Source organism: Nanorana parkeri, unplaced genomic scaffold, assembly GCF_000935625.1.
Source record: "Nanorana parkeri isolate BGI_ZX_2015 unplaced genomic scaffold, ASM93562v1 scaffold466, whole genome shotgun sequence".
Classification (NCBI taxonomy): domain Eukaryota; kingdom Metazoa; phylum Chordata; class Amphibia; order Anura; family Dicroglossidae; genus Nanorana; species Nanorana parkeri.
Window position 1 is genome coordinate 426,286 of NW_017306734.1, and position 24,059 is coordinate 450,344.

A 24,059-nucleotide genomic window follows, 5' to 3' on the forward strand; every position below is an offset into this window, starting at 1 on the left:
CACACACACCAGCTTGTCAGAAATCTTTCTGCCCGGGCCCTTCCATGCGTTCTGCACTTTTGTGTACAAGCTGTTACTGTGAAGCTCTCCATAGGAATGATTTGGAGTGCAAAGCGCATGTATTTGTCCGGCCAAAAAGATTTTGACAAGTCAGGGTGCAGCCTTGTTGGTTGTATCTCACTAGGTCAATGTCAGGTGAGTATAACACTGGGAAGGGGCTGTAAATACAAATAAGTCTACCTGTTAACATTATAAGGTCCAGTGGCGTAACAATTACAATAGCGACACAGGTGGCCGCTATGGGGCACGGGGGCCCGGCCAGGACATCCCCCCTGATGCCGCGCGGGCCGCCTGGGTCGCTGTGGCATTTCAGGCTGCTGGCTGTCACTGGCAGCTTTGAGGAGAAACGCAGCCATTCACATGTGCAGCAGCACGTACCTCCTCACAGCCGCTGCTGAGTCGATTACAACCAGCCGCTTCGGAGGAGGTGGCTGGGCCCGTCGTTGGCAGCGATGGAGGAGGCGGGGCACTGCAATCGAGGAGGCAGGTCTTAGCGATGGGGAGGCGGGCCCGGTGATCGAGGAGGTGGGGCCCAGTGACGGAGGAGGCGGGGCACGCAAGCGATCGTGTAGGAGAAGGAGGCGGACAGAGGATCGGCCAGACAGGTAAGAAGGCTTGACCGCCCACCTGAGACCCTGCAGAGCTCACCATAGAGAGTCTATGGTGGCTCTGCAGGGTCAAACTCTGTTTGGGTTATCAGGTGGACTTCTCTAGAAATCACAGGGCCTCATACAAGATTTTGCTATGGGGCCCTGTGAGTTCTGGCAAAAAATACCGGCGCCTTCAATTACAGGGTGCCCAGCAATTGGATGCAGCGAACATGAAAGAGGCAGCTCCCATAGGTCAGATTGACCACCAGTCTAAGAAACAAGGAACAAAAGAAAGCGCCTCCATAGTGTAAAAAAGTGATTTCATAATAAAAACACGCAGCTCTAAGGCTGTACTTACAACAATTCAGTTGAATAAAAACCAGTAGAGTAGGATGAGAAGTCAGAACCTCTAGCAGTGAGAGTCTGGAGTGATAAAATTCACCAGCGTCCTCTATCCCTGTGTTAGCAAAAGGTTTATGCGTTTCTTGGGCACGCCCACTAGGTTCTGATGAAGGGGGCGTGCCCCAGAAACGCTTAAACCTTTTGCTAACAGGGATAGAGGACGCTGGTTTTTATTCAACTGAATTGTTGTAAGTACAGCCTTAGAGCTGCGTGTTTTTATTATGAAATCACTTTTTTACACTATGGAGGCGCTTTATTTTGTTCCCTGTGTGTTCTAGTTACGCCCCTGATAAGGTCTTTTAGTTTTATATAGAGTTGGGAAGAATTGTTGGGTTTTTACTGCTATTCAGGGCGCTGTTAGAGTGCTTCCTTTTCCCTTAGTTCCACAGTGACAAAGATTTCCCCATGCGAGAAGTGAGGGACAGGGACACAGACAGCAATAAAAAGATGACCGGGGTTCTAGCTTTTGCTTGCTCTACTAAAGGAGAATTACTGGGCTAGTGAAATACACTCGTCACCATAGTTGTAGAAGGTATGTGACACTGAAGCTGTCGCACGTCAGCTCTATAGATCGAGAACTGAGTGATCACATACTGCCGATTGCTCATTTCAGTCACCACTCCCCGCATGAATTTCCCTCTCCGTACCTCCAGCACTTATTGGAGGGACTGACGGGAGGGGGCGGGCACAGCTTGCTCTAGAGAGGCTGTCAATCAGGTAGTGGGGGGGATCCCGACAATAAACCTCTGTTTATTTACCAAACAGAGACACAGAACAGTAATAAAAACTTTGTCAGGAGCTCTAAATCTACCCAAACTTATGTTTTTATTTTGCATATACTTTAATAAAAAAATACAATTCAGTGGATATCCTTGTCATGCCGCTTCCAGTTTTCCTATTGATTATGAATGCACTTTTTGTTTTGCAGGGAGCACACAGAAATGGTCGCCCTCTTCAATGCCCAAGGATGAGGTCAGAGCCTGTGATCGAGGTAGAATGGAATTACTTGAAGGTCTGTGAAATGAATTTACAGGGAAATGCACCTTATTTTAATAAAAGTGTACTTCTGATTCTGTAATAGTTCTCCCCTGTTTACCTTACAAAGAGTAGTTACATGAGTTTTTGGGATCGGCAACAAGCTGAATCCTATGCCTGCATCTTTCTCTTGGGCTTGCAGCTTAGGACATAATTGCACCCTCTTTGTACAAGAGCTGGATAACATAATCTTGAAGTGCATGTTCTCTTTAAAATTAGTGATGTGTTGAACGAATTGCATAGTAGCAGCTCTCATTCTCATGAGAAGTGAACTTTAAAGCGAAGTCAGCAAAATAAAAATTCACTGGGAGGTAGAGATTTTTGGCAGAAGAGACATGCGAAGTGTCTCCTGCCTAAAAAAAAAAAATTATTCCTCTCTCCCTTCGCATTTTAAATTTTTCTGTTTCTGTGTACCCTGTGCAGTGCAAATGCTGTCCAGTGTACACACCTAGCCCATTAATGGCATCCTTAAGATGCCTTGAATGGGCTGTGTGCCAGGGAGGATGCAACTCTTGTGCACATGCGCAGGAGTTACACACCATCAGTGGCGCCACCCAATGGCCAAAGAGGACTTCCAAGAACCCTGAAGTTTCAGCGGCAGAGATGGCGGCAGCAGGGGACACAGCTGGGGACCAAAGATTGATATAGCATTGCTGGACAAAGAGCACACTTGTAAAGTAAGTGCGCCCTAATGAGCAAGTATGGTGTGCAGAAAAGTATCTGTAGCATTTGACTGTGACAAAAAAATCAGACTTTGTCATTGCTACTCTGCTTCCCTGATGGGCTGTGCAGTAGCTTGCTGTATATCAACATAAGATACTGACAGCTCAATTCAAGGCAGCAGAGTAGCAATCTGGCAAAAAATAAAGCTTGTCTTTCTTCAAGAGAGACCCCTATTTTTAAGGAGACCCCTATTGTCTCCTTAAAAAGAACCTGTCACCACTAATCAGCTACCACATAGTGGGCTTGTTATCCCCTTATCTGATAGCATTAAAGTTAGGTGTAAAAAACATTAAACACTAAAATGAGGTAAAATATACCCCAAAACATTTTTTAAGGCCCCATCCCCACATACATGCACTTACAAATGCAAACATAAGTGTAAATACCGATTGCTCGGTATCACCGCGCAGGCTGGAGTAAGAGCAATAATTCTAGGGCCATTATTCACAGTTAACTCTAAAGTGATGACCTGTAGAGGTGTTGCTTATGGACAATTTTTGGGGTACCAAAGATTTCTCTGTTTGCAGTTTTGAGGCTTGACATGTTTGGCATCTGTTTACTTGACACAACCTCATCTTTTATATCAAGGAATATTAATTATATTGTGTTTTCTGTTTCATAAAAATAATTTTCTAAAATTTTGGGGGAAACCTTTAGCGCTAATATTTTGTAATATAAAAAACATGTAACTACCACCATTTTATTTTCTAGGGTCTCTGCATTCAGAAAATGGGTAAAACGATATCTGTGCTGAAAATAGCTGGCTACCATTACTGAAAATGCTAGTTCGTGGGTTGTCATGCTAATCTAATATCTCTCCTATAACCTTCAACAAGAATGCAAATCAGGAGCTGTGAAATCTGTCTGACTTTATTTACTGCATGCTTATTTCAGATAAGGCGCTCGGAAACATCCAGAAATAAGAAATTAACATTAAGCCAGACAACCAGCATTTGGATACTGGAGAATCATGGGAAAAGTGAAAAACACCCATCCTCATAATTAGAGCCGATGTGCCACACTGCAGCTGTCACACGTCAGCTCTATTGATCATGAAATGAGTGATGACATACCGCCGATCGTTGACGTCCCGATCATCTCCCTGCAGAAAGTGGTGACTGTAAGTCAGCACTCCCCGCAAGGATTCCCCCCTCCCCTCTCCGTTCTTCCAGCGCTGACTGGAGGGAGAGATAGGGGAAGGGGCGGGCACAGCTCTAGAGAGGCAAAGCCAGCTGTCAATCAGGTAGCTGGGTGGATCCCCGAAAATATTGTCCGGATCCGTCCCGACTGCAGCGCGGCTCTGTGCTATCCGCATTTAGTGAATTTTGGGTCACAGGGGGACATTAGTATATGTCCTCATGTGGCCCTAAAGAGAATTATGGCCAAAAAAGGTTGGTTTCTAAGGTGATTGCAATGGAAGAATTCAGGTTTCCCTCAGCTCATGCTGTCTTTAAAGTTTTTCATATTATAGTCAAAGTGCAAAAGATGTGCCTCTGTTGACGAGACACAAGTGAGGTATAAACTTTATAAATTGTATAATTAAGGTTTCTCTTTATCTCCTTACTTTTTCTGCTCTTTCAGTCCTGGAGATCCGGGCCCAACAACTTCAGGCAGATGAGGGCTTGCCACTGCTTGAAACTAGGAATAAGAAACTGTCTGCCCAACAAGAGGAAGAAAAGCAAATCCTGGAAACAGGTCAGCGCTGGATACAAAAGCTACATAGAGATAAAACCATTAGAAATCCTAAGCAGAAGAATATAGAAAAATTGCAAGCTAAGGTTCCTATAGAGCCGAAGCGCGGCCAATTACAGACGGAATCAATAAAAAAAACACAAAACACGGTTCAGAAAAAGACTCTCAAGACTGATGATCTAGCAGAGGATAATGATGGAAACCAATCTAGTTCTATGCAACAGAACATCCACTTGTTCTTGGAAACGTGCATTTTCTTGGGACATTTGGACAAGGCCAAGCAATGCTTATTCTTTTATGCAGCACACCCAAAAAGAAATCATCTAATTAATGTATCAATGTTCAACTTGCTTATGAAACAATGGGCGAGAAAGGTAAGTGAAACATAAGTACTTTAGCACCAGGAAGAGGTAGCCTAGATAGCAAAGTGTACATGAACATGAGTGTTGTTAAAGTGTGTTAGTCTAAAAGTTGTGTTTCACAGATTTAAAGGGTTAGCTTATCCAAATGGGCTTTACATTTATCTGGAAACTCTGTTGGGCTGAGTCATCCATTGGCCCCTTGTACTCTGTAGAGATTTAGTTAGATCTTCCGGCTAGTGACCCTAGTTCAATGGAGGTTACGTTATCTTGTTGCATTTTTTTTCATAATGTGGATCTGAACAGGAAAAGTGAGATCTTTTGACCTGAATTGAAGTGCATGGAAAAAAAGCTGTGAAGATACTGTCAAATTGAATAACCCACTAAAGTAAAAAAAAAACACTTTTTGGTAGGCTTGCATCTTATAATGACCACTTGAAAACCGAGAGTCCAGGCCATTTTTCAGTATTCAGTGCCGACATATTTATTCCGTCATACAACGCCGTACAGTACTGAAATTAATTTTTATATATTTTTTTTGGAGCAAATAAAGCTTTCTTTTAGTGGTATGTATGGGGTTTTTACATTTTTTTTTACTATAAAGAAAATGTATGGACAATTTTGAAACAAAATCCTGTTTTCCCTACCGTAGGAAACTTTTTAGTACCCAATTTTTTGTTAAAATATAAAAGACGGGGTCACATCAAGTAAATAGACACCAAAGGTGTCGCGCCTTAAAATTGCGTGTGCCTGCGAAATTGCAAAAACTACTATGCCCAAACATGGCCATAGGCGACGTTTTAAAAGCTGTTACCGCTCATCAGTTTAGCGATTGAGTACCCTAGAGATCTGTACTTTTCAGTAGATTCTGCTCCCAAGTTAACTGGGTGTACATATTGTTGAAAAAAACACCAGTTAATTTAGTATTCTGTTGTAGAAAAAGAAGAAAAACTTTGGTGACATTTAGGATAGGCCATTTTCTGTTTTGTTGCGACTGTGCCCCTGTATAAAAAGTCAATCCATAAAAACATGGTTTGATGAGTCTGGTCAGGAGGAACTCAAGTGGCTTGCTCATATACCTGTGTAGAAATGGAAGGGAGCCCTCCGCACACCTTACAGCAGTCCCGGCCAATTTAGGATGATGGTGCTCGAAGTGACCAAATCACGGATGGCACCGTGCAAACACAAAGCTCCCCTATGACGTCTTTTGTCCAATAAAGGGACATATTTACTTTCAAAAAATCGAGTGCTGGTGACTTTTTACCTTTTTGCTTTGCTCATATACCTGACTTCAATACTATTGAACGCCATGGAATTAATTTGGCTGTCAACTGTAAGCCAGGCCTTCTCATCCAATATCAGTACCTTTTGGGCTGAATGGGTTCAAATTTCCACACACGCACTCCAAAATTTGTTGAATGCCTTCCTAAAAAAATGATGACTGTCACATCCAGAAGAGGAGCAGGCAAATTACTTTCCTTATTGTCCATTGAGAGACATGTACATTCAGTCATGTAGTCATGCACTGTCGGCTTTTACTTCCGCCTACAGGAGGATTGGACACTGGCACACATATAATCTGTAGGCCAGGATAACCCCTCTTCTACCCAGCATGGTTCAGATTTTCACTAGTGTCCTAGAAGGATGGATCGCTGCTTCTGCTGGTTTCTTCATCGCAGCTATCTGGATAGGCCTTTCCTTATCTTAGCTTTAGAGTGCCATACCTGCACGTCACAAGACTGGACCTTAAGGGTCTGTTCACACGACGTCCGTTTTCTGTGCTAACCTGATCCGTACGCTCCTGCACTAAAAATGCATCCCAATGTATCACTATGTGTTTTATGGGCTACAGTTCTCACGTGCGCAGTCCGTTCAGGTTACGACAGAAACATACTGCATGTCACATTTTGTACGGTCAGGAAACGGTCCGAAAACGCGTCAAAAATGCACTGCACTGCAGCTAACATACTGCCCCACTCCAGCAAAAAAAAAAATGTTTTTTTTTTTTTTAACTGGAACGCATCAAAAACGCGGCAAAAGCACATAGCACCTCGTCTGCAGATCCGCACCTGATCAGGACCTGAAACTCATGTGACCAGGCCCTCAGGCACTGTGTTCTGTGTCAGGCATTTTTCAGATCCTGTTTTGGTAACAAGTTACCTCCGGAATGCTTTCCACATCCAAAGTCATTGGCATTGTCTCAGCTCTTGCCCTTTCTCTGAAGACTTACTGTGTGAGTTGGCCATACTGTCACTTTTTGGCCTCGTTCACACCAAATGCAGTGCGCTCCGGGCTGATTCTGGCCAGAACGCACTGTCTCTATTGCGGCCTGCTCACTTTTTTGTGGGACAGGACGGGGCAGTCCATTGAAGTGAATGGCACTGCAGCATTTTGTTCGGACCGGACCGGATCGCATGGCGGCTGGAGGGCGTGGCTACGGGGCCATTCACTTCAATGGACCTCCTGCCCCACAGAATCGGGCCGGAACGCACTGCATCTGGTGTGAACGAGGCCTTACTTTGAAGTCCCTGCAGTCTCTCTGATGAGATCTTTTTGAGGAACCACAGTTTGCTGCCATTACCTGAGCCACATGTGCATTTTTTTACACACCAGCAGGGCTTAGAGCACTCTGTCTTGTGCAACATTGACTGTCTGGTAATCATCTGGTAATGTGCCCCACCCTTGGCTGGCTCACACCTTGTGCCTCCACTCTCACTGATCGCAGCTGGCTTTTGATCTCTTTTGCATAACTCTCTACTTCTGATCTTTTTGTTTCTCCTCTGTCTGCAGTTTGAGCACAGCACCATCTCATGTCCACTGGGCGATACTACAGTGTCATTGTGACTGCATTGCACGTTTTTTCACGATCCTCTTGTCCCTGCTGTCAATGACTGTGCCACCGGGGAGATTCAGTTACAATGGCGACCTGGCATCCAGGAATTGTCCAGCCCTGCCTTAGTGAGAATATAAAATATGTTCTTGTCTTCCTTGCAACATATCCACAAAAAGGGAGCAGCAGCAGAAAAGCATCAACGAGTGATATAGAGGCTTCACCCCCATTCCCCTCCCCCGAGACCCGGTTCTGGCTGCACCTTGCAGCACTCATAAAATAGCGGTGGGATTCCCGCTCCCCATCTCCCCTATATACTGCAGGCCTGGACAGGGAGTCCCCTCTACAGACATACTACTGCTGTCACTGTGTGGCTCTGCTCACAGACACCGACCTAAAGTCGAGCTGAATTCTTCCCTGGTATAACTCTCCCCTTCACTCACTGCGACATTAAACTCTGCCTTGTCTGGAAGAATAAACAGATGCTGGTCCAGTCCAGTGCTGCTTGTGACAACTGGTAGACAGGTGAACACTGAGGGGTTGTGGGGAATAGGCCCTTGTCCTCATGGATGGTAACAGGTGCTTTGCCTTTTCTCTTGCAGAATTTTTGGCAGGTGGAGGGTGCTACATCTCATAAAAGGGAAATCCTGATATTCTTTGCAGGTGGGGGTATCCTCCAGTCCTGCCGCAATGGTAAAACTTACACACTCACCTGATGGCTTATACTCCTTTACTACTGCCCTGGGCAGTGTGGATTTGGAGCCCTGCTCTGATCCTCCAACACTGGCACCCAAGGTTTACCTCCTTATGGACCTCCTTCCAAAGTGACCACATCTTGATGATCAGAGTCATGTTTTGCTTAGGGATCAAATACTTATTTTACTCACTGAACTGCAACCCAATTTATAACATTTGTATCATGTGTTTTTCCTGGATTTTTGGTTGATAAACCTATGATAAGTATTGAAGCATTTTTCATATACCTTAACGCAGAACTCCAGGATTTTTTTTTTACTCTTGCAGTGGAGCTACCCCCACACTGTTATTGTTAACTGCTCATTTGTGTTTAGCTTAAAAAAACTAAGAATTACTCACCCAAAGCTTGGAGAGGGCTTCTTATTAGACCGGTCCCTGAAATGTCTCTCCCCCTCCTCTGCAGTGGTCTAGTGTCCAGTAATTCATCACGTCTATACACTGTACATAGACGTGAGGACGCTGAGGAACATTCCAGTTTGCGGAGGTGGAGGGAACATGCTGGAGGTAGCGCATTGACAGTTTGCTGGGTCTGAAATTTGGGTGAGTATATCTTTATTTTAGCACTAACGACACAAACGAGCACTTAACCCTTGCAGTATGGTGGTATCCTGGAGTTCTGCTTTAAAGTAGTATTTAAACTCTTCCAATGTTTTTTTAATAATAAATCCAGATCAAATAATATGCATTGCCAAGTAACATATTTCTTAAAATGTTTTGCCCAAGCACTTACACTCATCATGTTACCAATCAGCTGGCTCCAATCCGCTCAGCTCCACTTCCCTGAAATTCCTGTCCAGTACAAGATCACAAGGGAAAGCTCAGTCTCTAGCAACTGTCCTGTGTACTAGCTTGGTGAAAGGAGAAGCAGAGGAGTATCTTGCCTAGCTGTACCTGTGTGCTTGTAAGTAATTTAAGGAAAGTCACCAGCACACCGAAAAAGTTGTGTCCAAACTTCTTTATTCATGCATTATGACACATTACAAGGCAACGTTTCGGGGCCATGCAGGGTCCCCCTTCATCAGGCCTAATATGTGTGTTTGTGGGGACTCACACAGCTTACTATAACACACAAGAGTGGCTCCATAGGACCCCGCAAGGGAAAGAAGCCACAGTAAAACAGAATATCAGGGCCAGTGCTCAGGGCATCAGCTGATTCTACAGAAACTAGAACGTTTAAACAACAAGGAGCAGCATCCATTGTAAATTATTTAATTAGCATTTGAAATAGCTTTGAAACCTTTTGACTTTAATATCATTTTAAGTGACAATGTTGTTTCATACCGTAATGACTAGTTATCTTGTGATTCAGCATACTTTATTCATTCCTTGACTGGTCTATCCTATACTTGTTTTATAGGGCTTATTGGTTGAAATTGGCCTTTTTTTTACAATGATGGAAAAGTTTGGACTAAAACCAAATCTTGGTTCGTATGCTGCAGCATTAGAAGCTTTTGGTCGCAATGAAAATAACATAAAAGGCATTAAAAGGTACAAATAACTTCCTTTTGTAGTAGTCTTCAGTGCAGTCGTTTTCACAGGTCATAGTGTTTAACAGTGAAGTGTTCAGAGGAGACTTAAGTGACATAACTGACATTTCTGTTCCATGTTAAAGTGACACTAAACTCAGGAGTTCAATCTTAAAAATACATTTGTACCTTAACGACAAAAATATATCTTATTTGGGTATCACTCTGACACTGTCCTTCCTTCTGGAGGGTGGTTACTTTTGTTCCCAAATTATGAGGCTGAGTGAAAATAACTCACCTCATAATTCTCCTTTAATCTTCATCCACAGTGCTCCAGAAAAGGACAATAGGAGTCCACTTCCTGAAGCCTGTGCTTCTCTCTTTGTTTCTTATACCACTTGTTACATTAAAGGAGAACTAGAGGGAAGGGATTTCCACTCATCCTCATAGATGGAGCCGACCTGTGACAAAGAAGCTGTCACAGGTCGTCTCCATCGATCGGGAAGTGAGCAGAAACATGCACCGATCTGCTCACTTCCCAATCGTCTCAATGCAGTGAGCGGTGTCTGTCAGTGATTTCCGCCTCCCCTCTCCGATCCTCCAGCACTGAGTGGAGGAACGAACAGGAGAGGGTGCTCCAGCTGACTTTGCCCCTAGATAGGCAGAGCCAGTTGTCACTCACACAGCTGGGTGGATCTCAACAGTATTGTCGGGATCCATCCCGGCTGCGGCGGTCTTAGTATATCGCGGGTAATAGCTCGCTATATACTGAGCTTTGGGTCACCGAAAGAGGCTAGTATATGTCCTCCTGTGACTCTAAAGAGAACTATGGGAAAAAACACTGACCCCGTAGTCCTCTTTTAAAACTTCAAATGCAGGTTTAAATCTGATTGATGTCTGTGAGAAACATCTTAGTACTGGCATTTTTTTTTTACCAGGCTTTCTGTAATGTGGGAGGTAGATGGAGCATGCAAATGTGAATTGCAGTTTTACTTGCAGGCATGTTCCAGGATCACCAGATTGCAAAAAAAAAAAAGACATTGGGGTGGACCAGTGCAGTATTCCTGTGTCTGAAAGACATTTGTATTTCATGGCTGTGGGCTATGCTTCATGTATGTATCTGAAGGTGTAATTTTCCACTTTGACTGGAGTGTACCTCTATAGTGTTTAATCATGATGAATTAAACGCTTGCATACAGGATTGTGGCAAAAAGCAGCTTGCATCCACTCTATCTGGTTTCATGTAGAGAATGGCACAGGTTCTGCACTGTGCATATTAAAGGTGAGTGGACACACTGACATTTTTGGCCATACATTTTTTACTCTGTCTTTTAATAGCAGTGTTTTTGTGGCTGGATTGTGTGAATCACAAGACTAGCCGAACATATTTACAAATATATTGGCAGGTAAAACGTTTCAACTGTGCACTTATTTGTTCTAATTTTAAAACTGAACTCCAGCCCTTTTTTATAGAAATGATTGTGGATATTTTCCTTCGCTTTCTTTTCCTGTGGTACTTGCGTACAAGAAATGGGATTGGTTTGCACCAGGACAGCAAGGCACAATAGCAATAAAAACATTGTGCAAAGTTACCATTTTCTCTGCTGTCCTGACAGAAAGTGAGGGCAAATCTCACCTTCAGAGACATCGTCTCCAATGACAGGGTCTCCAACTCATTCCCGTTCTCCAAAACAAAATAAAATGTTTTGCCTGGAGTTGGGCTTCATGGTCTTTTCTCTTTTAAGGTGTTATCATTAGTTCAATCTCTTTCTAGTTGCTTGAATCAGATGAAGAAGGATGGAATGTCACTTGAACAGCTTTTTGAGGACTTGACATATCGTGAAGATGAAAAGCAGATGGTGCTGAATGCCATCCATCGGGTCAGGCCAGCCTTCAAGCCACCTTCTAGAGATGAAATCATTATAGATCATCCACTGGTTGATCATTTCTATAAGAAAGTAAGTTGGACTGAAATGTATTGTAGGAGGATGTAAAAAGAAATACATTCTATGTTTTGTTCATTTAGCCTATTACAATGAAACAATGGTTATTTGGTGTATGCACATGCGATTAGTAAAGGCAGTCCTTTGAAATTAATAGAATGCCAACTTACCCTAATGTACCAAAAATTGTCTGTGACCCTCTTTTTTGTAATGGACTGCAGTGCACTACCTTGCGGGGTACTACAACACAGCTGTAAAATGAATGGCAGTGTAGTTATGCATGTTACTTGCATTACCACGATGTGGAAGTCTAAATGCCTTGTCATATCACAGTTTTTAAAGTAATATTTTGGTAATATCTGTAAGCAGTTGAAGACTATTAAAATTGAATATAGCCATGTATTTGGCAGTATCAGAGAGACCACGTTTAATTTACTCAGATAGCGTAGGTTATCCTTAGAATAAAAGATGCTAAATAAGATTGCAGAGATAAAACTACCTCCGCAGCCTTGCAGAAATTGATTGGATAGCAGTTTGAGTTATATGGCGACTTTGGCTACACAGCTACATAGACAGGTTGAAAAAAGACACAAGTCTATCGAGTTCAACCAATAAAAAAAACCCCCAATGAATACATTAATTGAAAACCCCCATATACAGGAACATATACCCACAGTTGATTAAGAGGAAAGAAAAAAACAAATACCCCTCATGAAGCACGGCCAAATTTGCTCCAGCAGGTTAAAAAAAATGGCACTCGGGTTTTTGAACCCGAGTGGCCAAACTGCAAAATTTATGTAATTATCTCAAAAGTGCCAGCACTGAAAATAAGTTTAGTATTGTATTGCAGTTTGGGCGCTGGGGTTTAAAAAAAAAGTTCAACATCACTGCTTAGGCAAAATAGGGAAACACACATATTCAAACATTTATACGCTCAATAAAACACACACATCACACACTCAAAAAAGAAACATAAAACACACACACACCCACACACATCGCACACGTAATGAAACACACACATTAAAACACACACAGTCTGCCTCTTACAACACACGCATTAAAACACACATCACACTCTTATTAAAACACACACACATACATATCTTCAGTAAAACACACACAACACACACACTCCTTAAAAAACACACAACTAATAAAACACAGAACTACTAACAACAAAAATTAATAACTAAAACATTGCCCCCTCTCCTGCTTACCTGTTTTGCAGCATGGCTTCCTGATTGGTCAGAAAGCCATGCTGCCTAGAAACAAGTGAAGCCGGCTTCCTAGCCAATCAGGAAGCTGGGAGGCGGGTCATGACGTCCCGCCAGGCTTCCTGATTGGCGGGCAGCCTGGCTTCCTGATTAATCAGGAACAGCATCTCATGACTCACCGCCCGGCTTCCTGATTGGTCAGGAAGCAATGCAGCCTCTGAAGCCTGGGGTTCTTTTTCTAGAACACCGGTTTCAGAGGCAATCAGGAAGCCGGGCGATGTGACCTTTGCTGTGACCTTAAAGGGAATCATTTTGCACCAAGCTCACTATATGGACCATTTATGCATTTATACATAGTGATTATGTCCCCTCTTAATCACCTCTTCTCCAGAGAGAACAAATTCAGGTCAGTTAATCTTTCCTCATAGCTGAGCTCCTCCATGCCTCTTATCAGTTTAGTTTATTTTTTCTGCGGCTAGGCTGGGTTCTGTAGTCCAGCAGAGAAGAATTCAGGCAGGGTTGACAATACTGGTTGGGGTTTTAGTGTACCTGAGGTAGCCTTATCAGCTAACAGAAAATGAGGAGCTTGTTAGATTTCTGGCAGGATCATCGGATATGTACTTTTCAAGATTATAAGAAGAACCCAGTCGTACAAATTTTACCATTGGGGGAGTCTCACCCATACAAATATCTTGCAGGTGCCCTAATCACAACCTATAAATGGGGGGGGAAATGTGACTACAACACCACAAAGGAGATGTTCCTCTCAACAACATACTGAAAAAATTAACTTTATTAAAAATTCAAATGTATCAAAATGTATCACAAAAGACATAAATCCTATCCATGAACGGTCGACGTTGTAGGTAAATACCCTTAAATATCGCCGGCCCCTGCTAATTCTCACTAGTAGCAGCTAACTGAAATGTCTAAACAAAACAGAGACTAGAAATGTCACCTAGATCTAAATACAAGACCATTGTGGTCTCAATGCAACCGGCATAAAGCACAAAAGTGAATTTTTGTTTTTTTTAAGTTTCTGTAGTTGAAGCATATGTAAAGGGAAAACACATGGGCAAGTGTGCATGTATTGCAAACATATGCCACATATGTTTTTATTTTGCCAAATCAAGTCTAGTGCTGCAACAACTAATCGATTATAATCGATAATGAGAATAGTTGGCAACGATGAGAGAGAGATTTGTTTAATACAACCAATCGATTAATTGAAAAAATAATCGGGCAACTAACCAATTATGAAAATAATCGTTCGCTGCAGCCCTAATCAAGTCTGACTTTTTTTCTTGTCTGTATCTTAGCTGCCTCCTCTGTCTTACCCTAAAATGGACTTCACAATATCCAACTTACAGGAACGGTTTGAGGAACAACTGAGAATTGAGAGTTGTGATTCAGTGACTATTAACTCTGTGGAGGCTATTAAACCACTCACTGAGGGCAAAATACAAGCGGTAAGGGAATCTGCAGTGCATGCTATTCATGGTTTAGTTAACTGATAAATATTGGTATACATTTTTCTTCTTTTCTGTAAACCCTCTCTTTTTATTATGTTCAGTTAATTGTAAATGTAGAAGTTGTTGCCCTTGTCCTTTAGAGTTATGCTGTATTTACAGGCAAGGGTTTTCTGTTTGGCACCTAACACTGATGTGTTGTGTTTTGCAGAGAGCTGTGTTGGATAGTCTCCGCTCTGCCTGGCAAAAAGATCTGCTCCATGCACTGCAAGACTCAAAGAGCCAACTGGAAAAGATGTACAAGAACGCTCGCCCACACCATTTATATCCTTACCTGTGCCTGCTGGAGGATGAGCAATACGTGGAGATTATGTTACAAGTCAGTAGTGTATGACATTCATCAAATATTTTGTGATTGCTTATACATGTTGTTGCAAAATATTATTTAAACCTTTGTTATCTTTTAAAACAAGTATTCATCTTTCCCAGTGCCTGCACTGCCAAACACTTCTCCATTCCCAAATGTTAGTCCCCCTAAGTCCACTGGGAAACCAACAAGTCCAGAAGTGTTGATCTCCTGGGTCCTCTGCACAGATTGATTGCGGATGATTGTCCCTACAAGAGTGCATGTCCAATTACATGCAGACGTATATGGGCTAGGGTCATGAGCGGCCTTCCGCAGGGGTCTGTGCTGGGCCCCATGCTGTTTAATCTATTCATTAACGATATTGCGGAGGGGGTAAATAGCCATGTTTCAGTGTTTGCTGATGATACCAAAATCGGGAGGGGAATAGTCACTGAATCTGACGCTATAACATTACAGGGGGATCTGGATAAAATAGGGGAATGGGCAACTACATGGCAGATGAGGTTTAATGTGGATAAATGTAGAGTTGTGCACTTTGGGGTTAAAAACAAGAAAATGGATTACACATTAATGGGAGCTCCCCTCGGAAAATCCGAAAGGGAAACAGATTTGGGGGTCATTGTAGACCACAGGCTGAAAAATAGTTTGCAGTGTCAGGCTGCGGTTAACAAAGCAAGAAGAGTCCTTTCCTGTATTAAGAGGGGAATGTTTTGCAGGGACAAGTCTATAATTTTGCCACTCTATAGATCACTGGTTCGGCCTCATCTGGAGTTTGCGGTCCAGTTTTGGGCACCAGTGAACTGGGGGGATGTCCTTGAACAGGAAAGAGTGCAGAGGAGGGCAACCAAACTCATAAAGGGGATGGAGGCCCTGAGTTATGAGAACAGGCTACTAAAATTAAACATGTTCTCCTTGGAAGTCAGGAGATTGAGGGGGGAAATGATTTTCATGTATAAAATGTTTACCGGGGATAGTAACATTAGCAGCAAACTTTTTACAATTAACTCGATGACAAGGACGAGAGGCCACCACTTAAAATTGGTGGATAAAAGATTTCAGAGGCGAAGGGGTTTCTTCTCAGTCAGATCGGTCAAGGTCTGGAACTCGCTGCCACATGCTGTGATTTCTGCTGAAAGTGTGGAATCATTCAAGAGGCGATTGGATGATTTCCTCAGGGACCGTAATATACAGGGGTACAAGTACTCCTAAAATTGATAACACGCAAGGGACCTATACATACTACACACCAATAGGAACATACACACATAGGTTGGACTTGATGGGCATATGTCTTTATTCAACCTCAAATACTATGTAACTATGTATAGGGCTTTCCTCCCACAGCTGTTCACATGAACACCACTGAATGTCACAAAGGAATTTGCTGTCTGCCCTTAAACACAGAGGGGGGAATTGATCAAAACTGGAGCAGTTGCCTATGGCAACCAATCAGCTTCTCTCTTCAGTTTGTTCAGTTAAGGTTTGAAAATGAAAAGTGGATGCTGATTGGTTACCATGCACAGCTGCTCCAGATTTTGTCTGCTCCAGTTTTGATAAATTCCCCTCAAAGTGTGAATGAGACCTTCCTAGGTTTCCTCCTGACCTCAAGTCACTGTAGGATACAGTAGTGACGTCAGGCTAGAGGAAGAAACCACTGAGAGCTGCGTGGTTCCCAGAAGATCAAACCTTCTTGTCTATGGATTCAGTCTGACCCAGAACAAGCAGGCAGCAACTGAAGCCAGGGAGAAGTCTGGATTGACCCAGTGTATACATGTTCCAGGAAGTATTAAAGGCAGAAGGTTGGCATAATAGCCAGAAAACCTCATTCTCAGAATGAGGGGCCAGCAGCTCCAGCACACATTTTTTGCAAAGTAGGAATTACGAATCTTATTTAATCATACATCTGTCAGATTGATGTTTATTTTTCTCATTCCATGTCCTTATTATTTTATCAGTCACAAATCAGTAGATATACACTATAATGGCAGTCACTCTGCTGAGCAATTTTGAAAATCTTAGACGCTGAACTGCACAGCCTCCTTCCAGTATTTCTTTTTAATACACCCAATGTTTTATCATGCTTTGATGTGCCCTTTAATCTGATAATTATTTTTCTATTATCTACAAGCAGCTGCTGCTATTTTTATTTTGATCCGAAGCTTATCTTACTTTGCATTGAATCGTAGCGACCACTTCCCCAGCTTATCCTGTCTCCAGAAAATGAGCAGTTGCTACATATAGAAAAATTATATAGGAGATGTATTTTTTTCCACGCTTGTGCTACCATGGGAAAACTGTTTTATGTATGTTTGTAGCTTTACACAAGTCTTTCCATGTAAAGATATATTCAAGGTGTGTTTTGTCTGCCGACTTTTGTTGTGTCGTTGCATGTCTCTTTGGTGTATACCAGTGTGTGTAACATACAAAATAGGTTTTTGTTATTACTATTATATGCTGATTTAACTCTTTGATGAAATATTCATTTAATTTGGCTAGAGGTAGTTGGCTAATGCAGGGTGTTTATAGAACTGGGAAAATTTCATATATGGAGATCCAAAACCAAGATGTTCTTCAGTATCTTCCCCTATACTGCAGAACCACAGCAACAGAGCAGCAAGGGTGGGAGATCACTGATAAACTCCATAGAGCAGAATCTTAACATCAGGACTGCATAGGTAACCTTTAGGGCCCATTCCCACCATGTCTGGATCATCTCCAGACCAGAGCAGATTGTTTCCAAACCCAAAATGCACCTAATGTATCCCTATGCTATTTATGTCTTCTTTTCACACCAGTGCAGTCCGTTCCAGACCAGACAAGAAAATTACTGGAACACATAGAAACCCATCAAAAACGCATACAAACGCACTGGAATGCATCTGTAAGACCAATTTAAGCTACAAAAAAATCCAAACGTGGCAAAACGCAATCCACTGCGTTACAGATCTGGTGCGGAAAATGGTCTGAACTTGCCCTTACACACAAGTAGCCCTTACCACTATTTACATTGGGCAGCAAAGTAGATACTATAGCTCTCCTACTTTACAGCATTGAGATCCGGTGTTTCATTTGCATCAAGACTTAGAACAAAATGTATCCTATTGCACTACTGACCAGAAAAAAAGCCCAAAAAGCAGGGTGGGTGCGGCAGTGACAGCAGATGCCTCCGCAAATTGTATACAAATTCAGATAGAGAGTCACTATGGTAGTGTAACATCTCACAGCTTTGAGATCTTTGATCATCTCAGAGCTGTGAGATGTTACACTACCATAGTCAAAAAAGACATTGACTTGGCACTGCTCTGGAGTGCCAGTGACCTATCTGAATATGCATTTCATTTGCATAAGGAACACCATCTTTGTGTCGTTTGTGTGCATTTCAAGATTGTGTAAGGTCTGTGTTGACAGACTTTTGTTCATGTCAGACAGGTTTTGCATTCCCATGCAAGTCTATAGGAATGCACAACCCACTTGAAGCAGATGAATGCAGGGCAGCAGGAGGTCAGCTGCAGGTCAAATGCACCTGCCAGTGAATATACTGAATGACTTTAAAAGCCCGTCGCCGAAAACTCTGAAACTACGTTAACACATATAGAGGTGACCTGCGTTTAATTGTACATGAAAAACACAGGTCACCGTTAGGGCCCATAGAAAACAGTTGTTTTCTATGTGCCTTGCTCACACCACAGGGCTGGTGTGATGTGCGCTGTGCTACAGAAAAATACAGACATGCTGCATATTTTCACAGCTCACTGCATGACACTGCAGCTCAGCACACTGCACTGCTGTGCGGGGACCTTAGTGAGGTGTAGTTTGTACACTCCAAATAAAGAAGTTTGTATAGTGCTGTGTAATACAACCGTGCTATATACAGTAAATGTGGAGAATAAAACAAAGTTTTATTGTCAGTAGTTGAGTAGTTTTGTTGTAGGTTATTTTTCTTATCTAATCATAATGCCTTTGATGCTTCCAATGTTATATATACCGTCATGTATAGACCCTAACAGAAATCCTGAGGTATATACTGATTCAATTCCATGACTCTAGTTTCTGAATTTATTATCTTCTATAGATTTTGAGCAGGATTCCACCTACGGGAGAATCATTCTTTTACATCTGTCGAAATATTGGCTTGAAGATCTACAGTAAGTTCTTTATTCGCCAACAGTTGCAGGGCGATCAGATGGATAGGATCCGGTTAGTGTACAAGGAATATTGCAAGTTGCTCTCCAAGGAGGGAAAGGTAAGGCCAACTTGAACTAAGCACACATTCAGTAATATATTAGGAAATAGACATAAATGAGGTTAGGGTATATTAGCCTTTATAAGGCTGGCATGTTTATAGTTGCTGTATTAATCTTATTCCATCTGTCTGCTTGCATGCAGATTTCTGACTTTCTTCCTCGGGAATTGTGGGAAAATGTGGTATTTGAAACCTTTGGAGGCACATCTGTTTTTAGGACCAACTCGCCTTGGCCACGCTTTCTGTTGATGCAGTTGGGCACACACCTAGGAGATTTATTGGTTAAGACCATAAAAATAAAAAATAACTTGTTGAGCCCTCGCTGTGATCCCAAACTTATTCCAGTGCTCTACCACATATATTCCTTCCGAACCACACAACAGGTAAGTAATCATTGCAATCATTGGATAATTATTGCTTGTCTTCTGCTATCTTTGTGTAGTTTTAAGAGCTTCTAAAATTTACCAGTTGGTGTTCTACAATACTTTATCCTTGCCGTGTGTAAAAGAGTGTGACCTGTATATTGAATATCCAGGTCACACAAAAACAAATTTAAATATTGAAGATTTTATGTAATTTTTTTTGTTTCTATGTAGACCCTCCTCTTCCGAGCTTTAATGTATTGCTTTACTTTACTGTTACGTCTTGACCTCTGTCCTTTATAATGAATTCCTGGCATGCCCAATGTTTCTATTCATAGGTTGGGCTTATAAAACCACACCCAATTTACAGCCAAATCCTTCAGGACGCAGAAGAAACACTTTTGACGTTTGATGCTGCTGTTATGCCAATGAAGTGTCCCCCATTACCCTGGATTTCTCCTCAATTTGGTCCCTATTTATTGTCTCCTGCACAACTTATGCGCTGCAATGAGGGAGTAGTACAGCATCAGCTGCTGCTGGACAAGTGTCCTACAGGCCAACTCTACCCAGTGCTGGATGCAATTAATCAACTTGGAGCATGCCCATGGCGCGTTAACCAACCTATTCTGGATATTATTATTTCGATCTTTAATGATAAAGGCAATGATAAGCTGGACATTCCACCACCTTTATCTGAAGCTCCTGTGGTTCCAGGGCTGTTATCTGGGATGGTGAGCTCATTGGAAAGATATGCACATCAGAAAGAGCTGGCACGTTGCCGAAAGAAAGCAAGTGAGATGTACAGCCTGCGAATGTATGCACTTTATAATCTGTCTATCGCCAATCATTTGCGAGACCAGATATTCTGGTTCCCACACAACATGGATTTTCGGGGCCGCACCTACCCCTGTCCTCCGTATTTTAATCATTTGGGTAGCGATGTGACCCGGGCATTGCTACTGTTTGCTGAAGGCCACCCACTTGGGCAAAAAGGCCTAGATTGGTTGAAGATCCATCTCATCAACCTTACCGGGTTCAAAAAGAGAAGCTCACTTCAACAGAGGAAAGAGTATGCTGATGAAATTATGGAGGACATTTTGGATTCTGCTGATCACCCATTAACTGTAAGCACAGTGTTTTTTTTTAACCCCTGCAGCCCCCCAAATATGGTTATTAATGTTTCTCAGCACAATAGCACATGCCAAGGATGCTTTAATAAACTTCCTCCCCTTTCAAAGCATGAAGCTCACATTTTGCCACTGACAGCTGGGGTACTCCACTGATGACCAGGAACCAATCAGTGTGGTTCCTGATCATGTGATCACTATGGCAATTAAAAAAGCCTGCAGGTGAACACTGCCACCTTTCTTCAAGCTGCAGTATTTATCTGCGGTGCCACCTATTAACAGTGCTAAGGTCAGAATGAAGTGTAGCGCAATTCTCGTTTTTGCACGTAGGCGCACCAAAGTGTGTTTTGCGTGTGTATGTGTGAGCCGGAGAATATAAATGGTGACACCGGAAGTGATGTAATACACATCACTTCCGGGTCCAGGGATCTGAGCAGAGATCAGCAGCTGGAAGCCGCTGAATCTCTCTCCCATCGTTGCGGGAAGACCCACTGTTAAAAATGACACCAAGAACACGGCAGTTGTGTTCTTGTTTTAACCACTTCCGTGGGCCGCCGTATATAGAAGTATTGTGGCCTGGAAGTGGTTAACCAACGTATGCCGTTTCTGCTGAATTTGGCTTGGCATCAATGACATCTGATCACAAAAGGGTTATACTTTTCAATAATAATATTAGCCCTTCCCATTCTTTTCTTGAGTGTTTGCTGTATTGTTTACATGCTGTATTACTTGCCTATTCTTCACAGGGTAGGAAATGGTGGATGGAGACTGATGAGCCTTGGCAATCCCTGGCATGCTGCATGGAAATTGCAAACGCTATACGTTCCCCGGATCCCGCCAAATACATATCCTACTTCCCTGTGCATCAGGTACATATGCTAATTGCTAAACCCACATTTATTATGATGTATAGTTTGAGGTCTCTATATGTATTGCCCTTTTGCTCAGTGTCCTGACATATCTTTTTTTTATGTATTTGTATAGGCATGACATACATTTACCCTCGAGCCTCCCTTTTCCCCTCTAGATCAATGGTAGGCAAACTCCGGCCATCCAGCTGTGGTGAAACTATAAATCCCCTGATTCATTTGCCTCTAGAAGTCTGCATGTGAATGTCAGAGTCTTACATTATCTAATGGGTGCCACCACAGCTGGAGGGCCAGAGTTTGCCTACCCCTGATCTAGAGCATGCCCAAGCATTACTTTTTGTCTTTTACTCTGTTCCTGTAGCCAGAAACAGCTTTTATTACTTCCTGTGACATGGAGTAAAACTATTTGACGGGCTGCTGCTGCGAGAATGGATCAACTGGGTTCCCTAGGTCAGTAACTACAGATGTTGCCACCTTCCACCCAAGAGCTATACCTTCTTAGAGCCCTTTCCATGCACACAGTGTGTGCAGAGTTCTATAGTCCAAAAGGTAAAAATCCATGCAGGGCTGACAACAGTGCATGGGATTTCAGTGCAGCAAAGGCAGAATTGTCAGCTTACTACAGAAAGATAGAGAAACCCTGGCAGGATCAACAGGTATTTTTGTGTACTTGCAGTGTTTTAAAGGGATAAAACATTGGCAGGAGCTGGGGGAATTTATTTTCTGGTAATGTTCCTAGTGCCACTTCCCTGCAGGTGATCAGTATCTGTGCTCATGCTGTCAGGTCAGGAGTTTTTTTTTTTTTTTCAAATACTTTCTCATGTTTTGTAAAGCGCTGCGCAAATTGTTGGTGCTATATAAATCCTGTATAATAATAATAATAATGTATATTAATGTTTTCCACTGCTACTTGCCACATCACAGTGTAGCCCACATTTTATTTAGGGATTTTGGAACAATTAATGTTTATATATAGCCAAAACTTTCCATAGAATAGGGAATGTGTAAAAACTCTATCAGCTTATTTTTGCAGTCTCTGTCCCACTGGGGAGAAGTCCTGGAGAAATTCCTTTCACCTCCTGCTGTAGTGAAAACTTTAACATTTTGGATTGCCCCTCATTTTCTGTGACAGTGGCTACCAGGACAAATAGAGGGGTGACTCTACCTAGATTTTTCACCCAGATGGAGAAAAAAAAATTGACACCACTCTATCCAAAACTAAACACAAAAAGTTTTGTTTTTACATCAACTTTATTAGGCATTGTAGGCCTTTTAACAATCTTTTAGCCAGACTGCAAGACGTCTTGGATATTTTAATTGCTTTGGTTTGGTTCCTTTCTAGGATGGTTCATGTAATGGCCTCCAGCATTATGCTGCCCTTGGAAGGGATGAAATTGGAGCAAAGTCTGTGAACTTGATGCCATGCGATACCCCCCAAGATGTTTACAGTGAGGTTGCTCAAAAGGTGAGACACCTAGCAATTACAATTTGATGACAAAGGCTTTGCCCTTTTATCAGTTCTATACTAAGTATGCCATTGTCTTGCACTCAGGTGGAGGAACTGCGCCAAAGGGATGCCAAGAGAGGAATAAAGATTGCTCAGGTCCTAGAAGGCTTTATTGGGCGTAAAATAGTAAAGCAGACAGTAATGACCGTAGTCTATGGTGTAACTAAATATGGAGGGCGTCTTCAGATTGAAAAGAGACTCCGTGAGACAGACTCCTTTCCACAGGTGATATAACTGTATGAATTTATAAATGTACCATTTCTCTCCCGTTCATTGAAGGACACAGGCAACAGATCTTAGATCCTGAATATTCTATACAACAATAATAATAGCAAGATTTCTGCTATTCTTTTGACTACTTCATGAACAATATATGGCAATCTGTACTTAATAGATTTTTAAAATAAAACTTTCAATTTTATATAGTTCCTGAGTTCCTATTGAAGTGCAATACACATGAATTTATTCAACATTCATGCCCTTGGTCTTTTTTTTTTCTTCAGTATGTTGTGTTTTTATTTTTCTTTGCACAGGAATACAACTGGCAAGCCTCTCGTTATTTGGTCGAGCAAGTCTTCAGCAGTCTAAAAAAGATGTTTACTGGCACAAGAGAGATTCAGGTAAATTTAGTCCATTTAGTATGTCACTGTCATGTTTTCCTAATCTTCCAATATTTCTCTTATAGATCAGAGTCTTCTTTTGTTTTCTTAATAGCTTTATACCTTAGATTGTAAGCTTCTTGAGGGTAGGGACTGATATGAATGTGCAACTATGTAAAGTGCTGCGTACATTGTCAGTGCTATATAAATACCTGTAATAAAATATCCTTTAAATCAGGGGTCCCATAGTACTGGCCCACGGGCCATTTGTGGTCCGCGGACCGGTCACTTTTGGCCTGCAGATAGGGATGTCAATCCGACCTCTCTTTCCCGCAGGGCGAAAGGGGCAACTGCCCTGTGCCCCATAATATACAGGTGCCCAAAGCAGCTGCCCCTTGAGTCTAAACCAACATGAAGATCAGATGATCTCCGATGGGGAGATC

The 24,059-nt window shown here is 42.3% G+C and overlaps 1 protein-coding gene across 1 annotated transcript in view; it reads left to right on the top strand.

The window, feature by feature from the left end:
* Positions 1 to 1,983: 1,983 nt before the first annotated feature.
* POLRMT (RNA polymerase mitochondrial) overlaps positions 1,984 to 24,059 on the top strand; it is a 36,941-nt gene continuing 14,865 nt past the window's right edge. Inside the window, exons 1-13 of the mRNA XM_018560565.1 lie at positions 1,984 to 2,064; positions 4,392 to 4,876; positions 9,805 to 9,935; positions 11,688 to 11,871; positions 14,393 to 14,542; positions 14,754 to 14,921; positions 18,982 to 19,152; positions 19,296 to 19,535; positions 19,853 to 20,638; positions 21,388 to 21,510; positions 22,853 to 22,975; positions 23,063 to 23,242; positions 23,551 to 23,637. Coding sequence (XP_018416067.1) covers positions 2,010 to 2,064; positions 4,392 to 4,876; positions 9,805 to 9,935; positions 11,688 to 11,871; positions 14,393 to 14,542; positions 14,754 to 14,921; positions 18,982 to 19,152; positions 19,296 to 19,535; positions 19,853 to 20,638; positions 21,388 to 21,510; positions 22,853 to 22,975; positions 23,063 to 23,242; positions 23,551 to 23,637 — 2,883 coding nt within the window. The 5' untranslated portion in view covers positions 1,984 to 2,009. The remainder of the gene's footprint in view (positions 2,065 to 4,391; positions 4,877 to 9,804; positions 9,936 to 11,687; positions 11,872 to 14,392; positions 14,543 to 14,753; positions 14,922 to 18,981; positions 19,153 to 19,295; positions 19,536 to 19,852; positions 20,639 to 21,387; positions 21,511 to 22,852; positions 22,976 to 23,062; positions 23,243 to 23,550; positions 23,638 to 24,059) is intronic.